This window comes from Salvelinus fontinalis, chromosome 30, assembly GCF_029448725.1.
Source record: "Salvelinus fontinalis isolate EN_2023a chromosome 30, ASM2944872v1, whole genome shotgun sequence".
Taxonomy (NCBI): domain Eukaryota; kingdom Metazoa; phylum Chordata; class Actinopteri; order Salmoniformes; family Salmonidae; genus Salvelinus; species Salvelinus fontinalis.
The window spans coordinates 35,313,745-35,327,227 of record NC_074694.1 but is presented as its reverse complement, the minus strand read 5'-3'; the positions used below and the strand labels follow the sequence as shown (position 1 = coordinate 35,327,227).

At 45.5% G+C, this 13,483-nt stretch overlaps 1 protein-coding gene across 1 annotated transcript in view; it reads right to left on the bottom strand.

Moving 5' to 3' along the window:
- Positions 1-5,410: 5,410 nt before the first annotated feature.
- Positions 5,411-13,483, bottom strand: part of LOC129829113 (protocadherin-15-like) — a 227,364-nt gene continuing 219,291 nt past the window's right edge. The window contains exons 35-40 of the mRNA XM_055890656.1: positions 10,373-10,394; positions 9,886-9,924; positions 9,667-9,740; positions 7,857-7,986; positions 6,005-7,675; positions 5,411-5,499 (exon numbers count right to left, since the gene is read on the bottom strand). Coding sequence (XP_055746631.1) covers positions 6,005-7,675; positions 7,857-7,986; positions 9,667-9,740; positions 9,886-9,924; positions 10,373-10,394 — 1,936 coding nt within the window. The 3' untranslated portion in view covers positions 5,411-5,499. The remainder of the gene's footprint in view (positions 5,500-6,004; positions 7,676-7,856; positions 7,987-9,666; positions 9,741-9,885; positions 9,925-10,372; positions 10,395-13,483) is intronic.

Sequence of the window (13,483 nt, the reverse complement as noted above, 5' to 3'; positions counted from 1 at the left end):
GGCACCGCTAGGTTGCTACGCAGCAGCTGACCAGCAGAGCTTATAACTTCACGTTCCAGACCGGACATTGGGGGCCTGTGAAAACCGAATGCATCCAGTTGTTTCTCCGACCCGTTGAGGGTGCTCGCCACAGTGGATAAAGACAAGCAAAATGTACAGTGTCAGATGCCATCTAGTGGATCACTTGAGAACACTGTGATTCTTCAAAAAGCCTGAAATAAGCAGCGTAAACTGTCCAATGGTTTTGCTTAAAAATAACTGGTTTGAGGTGTCAACACAACACAATTCAATCAGATCCCTTTTAAGGCTTCAGCATGCTTCAGTTCAGCATGCTTCAGTTCGGCATGCTTCAGTTCGGCATGCTTCAGTTCGGCATGCTTCAGTTCGGCATGCTTCAGTTCGGCATGCTTCAGTTCGGCATGCTTCAGTTCGGCATGCTTCAGTTCGGCATGCTTCAGTTCGGCATGCTTCAGTTCAGCATGCTTCAGTTCAGCATGCTTCAGTTCAGCATGCTTCAGTTCGGCTGACGAACGAGTGTGCTGCACACTTAAAACAACTGTTTCATATCGGAAGCATTTGGACGTCTTTAGCCGACGTCTGCATAGGGGTTGTTTTGACGTGTCGGAAGTGGAACTGCGCTACCTCTGTCAAATCCACAAGTGGCTCCTTATATCTTAAGCGGACATTGCCATTGGCTACACAGAGTCGCATTAACATAAATCCAATGCAGCGTTGTTCACAAGTTGGAACAGTGGAATGCGAGATGTAATCTACACCCGATGATAGAAACCCTCATTATTTAGTTGAGTCATTTTTCATTTTGAGTGTAGTTATTTCTATATACACTGTAGCCTCATAGCCTTGGGAAGTATGGGTGCCGAGGGTGCTGTAGCACCCCCAGATAAATCCAAATGAAAGAAATAATAATAATTGTATTACTCCTGTATGAACCGAAACATTTGCATAATCTTGCGTCAGCCTGAAGTAAAACGTGACTTAAATAAAAAATAAAAGAGTTCACATACTCTCTGGCAAGAAGAATGAACATGAATCTATGGTAAACTCAGGAAAACTGTGAGATTTCCCCATAGTATTTCTCACATCCAGGAGAATGTTGAAATGTTGAAATGGATTGGGGCTGAAAGCTTCCCTGGTTGTCAAGGAAACTCATTTGTCAACAAGCCAGAGAAAGAGAGAAGTGGTGATGGTGCTGGAGCAAAGAGCAGAGTCAATTTTGGAGATTGGTTTTTTCTCTCTCTGTGTCTGGAAATCATAATCAGATGGGAGGACTCCGGCTCCCAGAAGGCTTTGCCCTGCAGGAAAAATGCTCAACACCCCATTAGCATCATCGGTCTGTGGGAGCAAAGAGCACAGTGAGTCTGGTAGCAACAGTTGGGATGTGTGTGTTGCATGAGTGTGTTTGTTTGTTTGTTTGTGTGTGTGTGTGTGTGTGTGTGTGTGTGTGTGTGTGTGTGTGTGTGTGTGTGTGTGTGTGTGTGTGTGTGTGTATGTCTGTGTGGGTGTATGTGTGAGTGAGTGCATGTGTGCTAAGGTGCAGAGCATCAGATCAGGCATTTAATGTTTAGCAGTATTTTAGATAGAAACTGTCTCTGAGCCTGTTGGTATCAGACCTCATGCTCCAATACCGTCTGCCCGACGGTAAGGGAGTAAACAACTCATGGCTGGGGTGTGTGGGGCCTTTGATAATGCTACAGGCTTTGCTCAGGCACCGAGTAGATATCCTGGATAGGGGGTTGCACGATCCCAGTGATGTACTGGGCCATCTTCACCACCCGCCTGAGGGCCGTACCGGGCCGTGACGCAATCGGTCAGGATACTATCGATGGTGCAGCAGGAGTATTTGGAGATTTCTTCAGCCGCCTTAGGAAGTAGACGCTGTTGTGCCCTCTTGACCAGAGTGGTGTTGTTGTTGGTCCATGACAAGTCCTCTGTGATGTGGACGCAGAGGAAGTTAACTGCTGACTCTCTCTACTGCAGTCCCGTTGATGTGGATTCAGGCATGTTCCCTCTTTTGCTTCCTGAAGTCAACAATCAGCTCCTTTGTTTTGCTGACGTTGAGGGAACGGTTGCACCGCAATGCCAGTTCACTTACCTCCTCCCTATAGGCTGACTCATCATTGTTGGTTAGCAGGCAGGGGGCTGAGGATACACCCCTGGGGGGGCCCTGTGTTAAGAGTCAGTTTGGAGGAGGTGTGGTTGCCCAATCCTCACAGCCTGTGGTCTGCCTGTGAGGTAGTCCAGGATCCAGTTGCAAGAGGTGGTGTCCAGACCCAGATGTCTGAGAAGGTGCCCGCCAGCTGGTCAGCACACACTCTGAGAACGCGGCCAGGGAGTCCATCTGGGTCGACGGCTTTGTGAGAGTATTCCCTCTTTTGAGAGTTTTCCTCAAGTCAGCCTTGGACATCAAAAGCACCTGGTCGTCCGGAACTGCAGAGTCTTCCTGGATGGCTCGGAATTGTCTGCCTCAACTGTCCAGTGCATCACTATCTGTATTCTCCCTTCTGAGTTGCTGCTTGTAGGCGGGGAGTAGGAATAGAGAGCCGTGATCTGATTGGCCAATGTGGGGGGTGGCTTTGTACGCATCACGTATATTTGTATAAACATTATCCAGCATGTAGGCTTCCTCTCGTGGGGCAGGATACATGTTTGTGATATTTTGCGAAAAATGTGTTTTAAATGTGCTTGGTTAAAGTCACCTGTGACAATAACGACTGCTTCTGGGTGAGAGGATTCTTGCTGGCTAATAATCTTGTACAGTTCTCTGACAGCCGCCTTGGTGTTTGCTTGTGGCGGTATGTATACAGCTGTGATAATAACACGTGAATTCCCTCAGCAAATAGTGGGGTCGTCATTTAACCGTCAGAAACGGAGAACAGGAGCTGGAGATGTATTCAACTTTGGTACACCAGGAATTGTTGATGATGAAACATACCCCACCCCCCTTACTCTTACCAGACGCCGCCGTTCGATCCATACGGAAAATGGGAAAGCCATCTGGTTGAATAGAAGATTCTAGTGTATCGTCCGTAAAGCATGTCTTTGTAAAAACAAAAGACACAGCATTCCCTGATGTCCCTCTGTGATTGAAGCCTTGCCCTGAGTTCACAATGTTTATTTTCCAGTGATTGGACATTCGCCATCAGGATACTTGGAAGAGGAGGCTGTGTAGCCCGTCTTTTCAGCCTAGCTTGGAGTCCCCCTTTCCTTCCTCTTTTCCGTCACCGGCGTTGCCGTCGTGCATCTTGGTCAACAGCAACAGGAAAGCCCGATGTGCGGGGAACAAAGGAGCCAATGTAGTATTCCAGATCTGGGAGGCTGAGAAATACGTCTGTAGCTCCTGATTCATGATCCAGAAGTGTTTGTCAGTTGTAGGAAATTATTGCACGACCGTTCTGAGCAAACAAAGTAATAATTAACCAAAGTTGCTATAAAAAAGGAAAGTCAAGAAGGAACCAGCAAGACTACGAACATTATCTCTATCAATTGAGTTCACAGGTTTGCCACTTTGAACAATACTGTTACTGGATATTTCTGTTGCTATTGGCTAGGATTACACTTATGGGGAAAGGAATTAAATAACAATACTAAACAAATAGTATAACATGTTAGAAATATTGGCATTATTGATATGTGACAACAAGTGTGAGCTTTGGGCAGACTTGATTCAATTAAAAGTTAACCATGTAGAAATAGATAAGCTTTGAGTATGTAGACATGTAGATATGACTCCAGAACCAAAGCACACTACTTCTCAGTTCATATAATTCTCCTCAGGATTAATGAGGCAAACCATCCTCTGACTAACGCAGAGATAATAAGCCCAAATTAATTCACTGTGTACGCACTGGCATCGCTATAATCAGGCAATTTAGTTAAATCAATAAAATGGATGTTTGATATATTTTCCTTCCAGAAACTATTAAAAAGAAACACTTTCTTCTTAAGTTCTCTAGCTCTAGTGAATAGTAACCAAAGTACTCACTTGTAATCGATCATCATACTGCTGATTCTCAGAGCAAAAGCAAACACATGGAAATTTAACTGACTGCAATATCAAATTTTAACTGGGCATAGAATAGACTGGGTTTTTAAACTTGGCACCCTTCTCGCTACAAACAAATTGATTTGTTTTATTATTTCAGAGAGCGGGAAAGGACTAGATGAATAAAACTAGCATCATTTTGTTGTGAAATATTTATTTCTGTATCCATCATCAGGTTGGTAGCCAGACAGATGAAGGTGTGTTTGATATATCGGCACTAGAACAAAGATTACTGCATTGCTTTTATGTGCTTATAAACATCACATGGCCAGTACGAATATCGATTCAAAACAAGACCACAACCAGAATTGTTATTTCAAGACGTGTCAAATATGCAGTATGCAGCAAACAGGATAGTATTTCAATTCTCCCTAAAAAATGGACCAATCTGTATAAAAATGGGGGGAAAAAGAACAATGGATTGAAGTCTGAGTGACTTTTATGATTGGGGTGTCTCCAAAGCACAACTATAGGCCCAGGTGGACAGCAAGTGCTTTCGTAATCAATACATCTTCATGTCTCCCAGCCAAATCTATCCAGCTTTCTATGGAAACAACATTCTAGAAGTGGCTATATTAGGAAAATAGCATGTCAACTCAACATTTTGAGAACCTGTATTTAAAAGAAACGTAACAACTTACTGGCTGCAAAAACTTTTAAATGAATGTAGCTACATTTAGAGTAGCACATTTGATAAGATTACGCCAATTACTTTTGTACTGTAAAAGCAAACCAGTGGATTACTGATAAAGAAAGACATTATATTGAAATTAAGTGCAATTCAATTTAGCTTTATGCAAAATAATTGGGGACAATACTAAAAAGTACAATTTGTCACATACTGTAGCAAAGTGGAAATACAAAAGTCACAGTTTTGTCATTGGTATGTGCAGATTGTTCCAAGGCCCCATCCACAGCTCCTCCTCATCGGACTGTGTGCGATCGCTCTGAGATTCTAAAGGTTCTCTCACGTCCTCATTGTCCACTGGTGACTCCTGCTCCTCAGCGTTCCGGGTTCTCTCGCTCCTGGCCTTGGTGATGTTGGACTTTGACGCTATGCTCTCTGGGCCAGTGGTGCTGGAGGCCAGGGAGCCGCTGGAGGGCTGGGTGTTGAGGGTCTTGTCGACCGAGGACGTGGTTGCCACGGGGCTGTTGAGGGGCAGTCTCTCCTCGTGAGTCACGGCCAGTTTGTCCAGTTTCTTAAAGTGCTTGCCCAGCCGCACTGGGGAGTTGACCTTGATGTTGTTTGAGTGGACACCCCGGCGGGTGCGTACGACTGAGCCGTTCTGCGCCAGGTACACGCTGCCATTGATGTTGCTGTGGTTGATCAGGTTAGACAGACGGTTTCTTTGGGGCTCCGGAGCGCTGTCCTCCCCCGTCGAACTAGTCTCATACTCCCTGTCCACCACCAGCTTAATCCGCTTCTTCCTCCCGTACTGAACAACACAAACAAACAGAAGGCAGATATATGAGAGACATGAAGCCTAACATCACAACATCATTAGAGATGGGTTCACACCATTTGACGGGCAAGGCGAAGAGATGCCAGCAGCAAACCCAATGTCACACTGTCATGCCGGAGACGGAGCTGTTGAAGGAAATTATTATGTCTTCTGATGTGAATTAACCACAATCTGTTATGCTTCTTGACACAGACAGATGAGAAGCAATCATGAACCATTTACTACAGAGCCCTAAGAGCTTTAGAAGGAAGAATAAGATTATCCCACCAAAGGACAATGATTTCAGTATTCATGAAAGCAATGTAGAAAAAGCAGCAGCAGCGGCAGCTAGAGATAGGACCAAAAAGAGAACAAAGCAAGGAAGGGCATGCATTTTAGACTCTCTGTAATTTAAAAGCTTCCTAAAATGGCTTATATGACAATAATAAATTCCACTCAGATAATTGCACACGCAATCCAAGGCATTCAGTGATCTTACTTAATGGGATCGGAATTCACTTGAAGATGTTACGGCTTCATCAGCATCGGAATCAGCTGGGTTGTCATCTTCCGATTCCCCGTCTTCCTCCTCCTCTTCCTCTGTGCTTTGCTTCAAGCCGTTTCCATAAATACCGCTGGACGGTCTCTTCATCGTGGCTTCCTCCTCATCCTCGGTGACAGGGGAACGGTCATCTGAGGTGTCCATCATGCCACCGCTGGCCTCTGTAGAGTAGGACACGGCGGTCGGTCCTCGTCCATTTCCTGTTGAGGCCGTTGTCCGACTCCCACTGGACTTCCTGGAAGACGACCCCTCACTATGCTCCTCTGGTGATTCTCCGCTCTCAGCCTCCACTTCCTCCTCCCCCGAAGACTCCTCCTCTTCCTCGCTCTCCTCGTCGATGGTGTCCTCGGACCCTAGAGTGTGGGAGGAGGACCTGGATCTAGCGCTTCTTGTCCTGGTAAATCTAGAGCTCCTGGAGCTTGGGTCAGAGACACTTCCACTGTTGTCAGAGGATGCTCTCCTACTGGCTCTGCTACTGCGGCTCTGTGACCTGTCTCTGCCACTGCTCTGGCTGGTGACCACAGAGGATCTTCTACTGGATGGTGGCCTGGGTGAGGACTTCCGAGTCCCTGGTGCTGTGTCCTCAGTTTCTGCAGATGTCGCACTCCTCTTGTTGTCCTCAGTCTCTGATCCTGAATCTGTCTCTTTCTCTGTGTCTGAGTCTCTCTCTGTCTGGGACTCCTCCTCTGTCTCCAAATCCTTCTCTGTGTCTGAGTCCCCATCTGAGTCTCGCTCCTTTCCTCCTCCTCCTCTCGACATCTTTTCCTCCTCCTCAGAATCTCCCTGGCACTCCTCCAGCTCCTCGTCTGAATCTACAGCCCTCTCCTGGTCCTCCTCTCCACCTAAGTCTCCTCCCGTGGTACCCAGTGTGGAGGATGAAGCAGCACTGCTCCTACTACTCCTGTCAGAGTAGGCCTCTTTACTAATGCTTCCTGCCTCAGAGCTGCTGCCATCCTCTTGCTCACTAATGTCCCAAGCCAGGGAGGCTTGCCACCTCCTCTCCTCCCTGTTAGAGTCATTGGAGCTTTGGGACCCAGACCCAGACATCCTCTTCTCAGCTACAGAGCTCACACTAAGGATTTCAATAGGGGATATCCTCCGGTCTTGAAGCCTGCTGGAGATGTTTATACGGCTCAGCGCTTTCCGCAACTGCTGTTTGACCGAGGGCTTGGCATCATCCGAAGCCTGGAAGTAGCTCCCATCTATGACCATGCCACTGTCCATGATCAACATGCTGTCGGAGCGGTTGGCCTTAGTTAGTGCCAGGAAGTCCCCACCATCTCCACCGTCTCTCTGATCCTTGGAGGAGAACTTCATGGGGAATATTCTGGCTTTGTTCCATGGGGGGTGGAGCGAGGGGGCTTTACCAGGTTCCTTGCTAACCGAGACAGGAAACTTGCTGAGTTTCATGACTGCCTTTAGTTTCTGAATGACCATGGAGGAGTGGTGGGGCTTGGAGTCTAATGCAGCAGTGCCCTCTTCTGGCGGTGGCCGGTCCTGCTCTGTTCTAGAATGGGGGGGCTGCTGGTCTCTAAAGGCCTGTCTGGGGGGGCCGTGAAGGGGTCCTTTGCCTTGCATAGGGGGCCTCCTCCCACCCCGCATGGCCACCTGTGACAGTCACATCAGCCCAAGCTACCATTAAAGCCACTGTTAACCATTACTGAGCCATTCAACACGCATTGTTTTCTCCAGGCACATAGTGTACTTTCCATTGAATTCAAAATTGCATCATTTTGTGTCATACATGTAGCCATTGAACAATGTAACAATTGTAGATAAAATCCGCTACCTCTCCCTCTGACTCCTGCGGACTGTAGTAATAGCTCCCATCGTCGTCCACAATCACCTCTCCGGACTCGTTATACAGGCCTGTCGGAGATATCAACTTCCTGCGACTGCCATACTGAGGCAGTTCATACCTGGAGGGTGAGATGGAACAGGTTCGTTACACACTGTACTGACACACACACACACAGACAGCACACACACGCACGACACGAGCGCACACTGCACGCACGCACGCACTCACTCACTAGCAGCCATCACAACATTTATTCAGCCTCTATTGATACACATTTCTCAGTAGAATTCTGTCATTTGTTTTTCAGAAGTGAGTGTAAAACAGAATATGTGAATAAGCCCGGGTCCCCAGTGCCTCCTAACTGTGTATGGAAATGAGCGAGCGAGAGAGAGAGAGAGAGAGAGAGAGAGAGATGGCAAAGGAGCCTCTTTATTTAGGCTAAGGCCTCCTTATGGGATTTTACAGTCATTACCCCAAGGCAGTGCTTTTTTCTTCTTTCTGTGCCTTTGTTCAGCTGATCTTTAGTGCCAGAGGGGGGCAGACAAGGCGTACAATAAGATCCAGGGCCTACTCACTACAGAGCGTAGAAGTAAGGTCCCTATGCACCTAGATTAAAGGCTTTTAGTGCTCCCAGGGAGAAAGCGTCTGTTAAAATAGAAACAGACCATCAGCTTAACAGGGCGCACTGTGACATCTCTGGATGGACCAACAGTACATGGTGTCAATAATGGCTAAATAGCTCAAGCCTCCAGCCAGAAGACTATTACCCCACAACTCAACCCCACGTGAGCCAAACTCTAATTGTATTAATGGCGGTCGGTGTGACGGGAAACATGAGCATTTTGAGAGCCAGGCCACATAGCAGAGAGAAAAATAACACCCGGTATGGCTGAAATGAGAGCCTGAACGTTCGATTTAAAAGTAGAAAATCTGCGTTGAGAGAGACGAAAGAGACTCAGAGGTAGGGAAAGGTAAATGTACTGTATCTGCTGCTACAGCGTGTGTAGAACCAAATCTTTCATCCTCTAAAACTAATCGCCCTCTCACTTTGGTGCTGGAGGGAGGAAGTCTTAAGAGCCTAATTCCGTGCACAACATTTAATCTAAATCCACGCTCCTTTTTGCTCTGTTATACGATACCATATGGATGATGCTCATTGTAACAGGTTAGGTGAGTGATTAGACTCGCTAATTATGGAATTCATCACAGGTGGCAACAAATGACAATATGAACCGTTTCGTCTGAAGCTATCGTTATGTATTCCGACCTGTATGCTGCACTTCAAGGCTGTTCGAAAAACTAATTCTGATGTTTCAGTGGGAGGGGAGGCAGTCTGGAGGCCTGAGCTGTTTGGTATTGAACTCTAAAGGAGTCTCTGGACTCTGCAGACTGACTGAGCTTCCCTGGTGTGAGGTAAGCTGTCGGCCCTTGTGTACACACAGGATCAGAAAGGCCTCAGTAACACAAACATACATGCACACAGTGCTCTCTCTCTCTCTCTCTCTCTCTCTCTCTCTCTCTCTCTCTCTCTCTCCTCTCTCTCTCTCTCTCTCTCTCTCTCTCTCTCTCTCCTCTCTCTCTCCTCTCTCTCTCTCTCCTCTCTCTCTCTCTCCTCTCTCTCTCTCTCTCTCTCTCTCTCTCTCTCTCCTCTCTCTCTCTCTCTCTCTCTCTCTCTCTCTCTCTCTCTCTCTCTCTCTCTCTCTCTCTCTCTCTCTCTCTCTCTCTCTCTCTCTCTCTCTCTCTCTCTCTCTCTCTCTCTCTCTCTCTCTCTCTCTCTCTCTCTCTCTCTCTCTCTCACCCGTGGTCATAATTATAATAATCCTGGGTGTAATAATCCTGGCCTGGGTCGATGCCAGACTCCATGGAGAGCTCCTGTTGTGGATAAAACAAGTCATTACTCAAAGACAATGAAGTTGAAGGAAAACATGAGAAGGCCATCAGAGGCCTCTGTGCTTTATTAAAGACAAATATTTCACTACTTAGCTGAGCAAAGAAAGAAAGAGATTGTGTTCTGTACCTCTGGTCTCAGAAGAGAGGGCCTAAGCAACTGTTGTTGCTGCCAGAGAGAGCAAGGACAGAGGAGGAGGAAAATACAGAAACAAGACGGAGAGAGAAATATAAGGTTTCATTAAAGAGATTGTGGATCAACGTAAATACGGATGGGGAAGAGGTAGCAAGCAAGGTCAGAGGGAGTTGATGGGAAACAGAGATAAAAAAACAGCCTGTGAAGTATAATAAGAGAATTTCATAACCAAAACCCAAGGTATATAATACCAAGGGATGACAGCTTCCACCATCAGCAGAAGTTTTCCAATATCTGTTCATCACATCGCCTCCCCAAATATAAGGCGGGCGGCGCATTGGAAGTTTTATTTCCCCATTCCGTTTTTGTCATTCTATCAAGGCGGTGTCTATAGATAACATTGTGTTAAATAAACTGACAAGTAGGACGACCATTCAAAAGCAGCAAAGTCAATTTTAGGCGAATGGAAACGCCAACGTACCTCATGATGTCCGTACCCACGCCTGTAGGGGAAGAAACATTGTGGAAATCAGTAAACAAGATTGTCAAGATAAAGATTGCTTGAGCTTTCAGATATGAACATTGTTTTACTTACTGTAGCTGAATTTGGCTGCTTAAATCAAACGCCGAGAGTGGTCTCCCTTAACACATTTTTCAGTTTCAAGTGTGTAAGAATTGGAAAGCATTTGTTCATTTCCTTTGGAAGGCAATAATCTGAAACATTCTTCAGTTCTCTTAAATCTATTCTACCCCTATCCCTTACCCAGAGAGAGAGAGCGAGAGAGACAGAGAGGGAGGACCGAAAGCCAACAGAAAAATAAGGTGTGTGAATTTCAAGACTTTCATAACTTTTAAAATGGCATTTTCTAGTATGATATATAGCCATGGCCGGATTCTTTTTTTTTGTAGGGAGTGCTGCTGTTCAGAAACAAATGGAAGTTGTTGAGAAAAACTGTTTCTATTGGTTCTACAGACAGATGTGTTTTCTCTTTTCTACAGTAGGCATTTCTCCTGCAATTAGTTAATTTGCAAAAGGCAAACCGAGAGTCGCAACCAAGCATATAAATATAATCCATAGATGAGTCAGGACTGGCAGCCATTGCTAGTGTACCCATGAGTTTAATAGTCAAATTGCCAAGGTAAGAGGTTACAAAACCCTTCGATGGATTATATGTCTATAGCCACAACGCAACAAGCTGTATATTTTGCGTGCATACTGCCAAAATTGTGGCCTTCCCGACTGTAGGCATACCGGTAACTGCTAAAATTTAGGTAACATTTGAGTAAATGAGGGATACCAAAGTATACAGTGACTTTGGAAAGTATTCAGACCCCCTTACTTTTTCCACATTGTGTTTCGTTACAGCCTTATTATAAAATTGATTCAATCATTTTTGTCTCAGAAATCTACACACAATACCCCACAATGACAAAGCAAAAACAGGTTTAGACATTTTTGCTAATTTATTCAAAATAAAAAGAGAAATACCTTATTTACATAATTATTCAGACCCTTTGCTATGAGAATCAAAATTGAGCTCAGGTGCATCCTGTTCACATTGGTCAACCTTGAGATGTTTCTACAACTTGATTGGAGTCCACATGTGGTAAATTCAATTGATTGGACATGATTTGGAAAGGCACACACCTGTCTATATGAGGTCCCACAGTTGACAGTGCATGTCAGAGCAAAAACCAAGCCATGAGGTCGAAAGAATTGTACGTAGAGCACTGAGACAGGATTGTATCGAGGCACAGATCTGGGGAGGGGGACCAAACATTTCTGCAGCATTGAAGGTCCCCAAGAACACAGTGGCCTCCATCATTCTTAAATGGAAGAAGGTTGAAACCACCAAGACTCTTCCTAGAGCTGGCAGCCTGATCAAACTGAACTGGGGAGGGGAGCAAGAATCCGATGGTCACTCTGACAGAGCTCCAGAGTTCCTCTGTGGAGATGGGAGAACCTTCCAGAAGGACAACCATCTCTGCAGCACTCCACCAATCAGGCCTTTATGGTAGAGTGGCCAGACGGAAGCCACTCCTTAGTAAAAGGCACATGACATCACACTTGGAGTTTGACAAAAGGCACCTTTAAAAAAAACAGTTTTTGCTTTGTAATTATGGGGTACTGTGTGTAGATTGATGAGGGTAAAAATAAGGCTGTAACGTAACAAAATGTGGAAAAAGTCAACGGGTCTGAATACTTTCTGAATGCACTCAAAAACAATTGGGAAATTAGATTATTTATACTAATACAATTGCTCCGAGAAAGAGATTTTTTTTTAACAAGTAATAAAACAATTCTGAAAAAAGGTAGGGGTCAAAATTATTAACACGTCTGTTTTCAATACCGCAATGGCCAATGCAGAATGTTGATTTGGTGGCCAATTAACCATTTATTTAGTGGCTTTTGATGTGTGCTTAGGGTTATTAACTTGCGGCCAAGTTTCAGCCTCCTGACAGAAGCAACCAGGTTTTTGGAAAAAATATCCTGGTACTGGGTAAAGTTCATGATGCCGTTGACTTTAACAAAGGCCCCGGGACCAGTGGAAGCAAAATGGCTCCATAACATGAATGATCCAACACCATATATTACTGTAGGTGTGTTATTTTCCACTCATACATTCTCATTTCCACTCTAAACACAGCACTGGTGTGCTCAGCCATCTGACCAAAGCACCGGTTCTAATCCAAAAGTGCCAATGCCGTTTAGCTAACTAACTTACATTTGTTGGATGACCTGAAAATAGAGCTCTTAGGCCACACACACCAGTGTTGTGTTTGGAGTCGAAATGAGAATGTATGAGCGGAAAATAGCCCAATACTTACTGTAAAATATGGTGGTGGATCTTTGATGTTATGGAGCCATTTTGCTTCCACTGGTCCCGGGGGCCCTTGTTAAGGTCAACGGCATCTCAGAGTATGAGTTCATATGAAAGACAGGGAGTCTTCTCATTCACACTTTACACAGACTAGACTAACGGCAGTCTGTTGACACGACACTAACCATTGACACTACAATAATCATCCAGAGACACTGGACAAAAGGGAAACATTTAATTACACAGAGGATGAAAAAAAAAAAGGATTGGGAGGAGAGCATCTCCATTCATCAGCGGAACCACTTTGCGTTCAACACTAGTGATTAGAATTCATCCCAGGACGCTGATCATCTGAAGCAAATGATCGCAATAGTTCCCTGATGAGAACGTAATGAGGAATTTAAAATGAACATTTCATGGCTAAACAATCATTTGTGACTCAGAGAGGAATTTCTCAGCCCCGCTCCACTGGTGGTGTGGTGAGGCGGCTAATGTGCCCCTGTGTGGTGTAGCTTGTCCAGTAGAAATACCCCTGCTCTTGTGTCGGCCTATCAGGTCACGCCTCGTCCCCAGAGGAGGGTGTGTGGGACTGGTCTGAGTAGTGGATGCCTATGCTCCTTAGTCTGGGCCTGGATGTCATCACTGGCAGAGTTGATAAGCAGTTTGTGGTACTGGGTGGGAAAATACGCCTCGCTAGTCAAGCTTATCATGGGTCACAAGCAGAGTTAACACTCCCAAAAGACACAGTACTTCATTAAGTGACTCTGGCG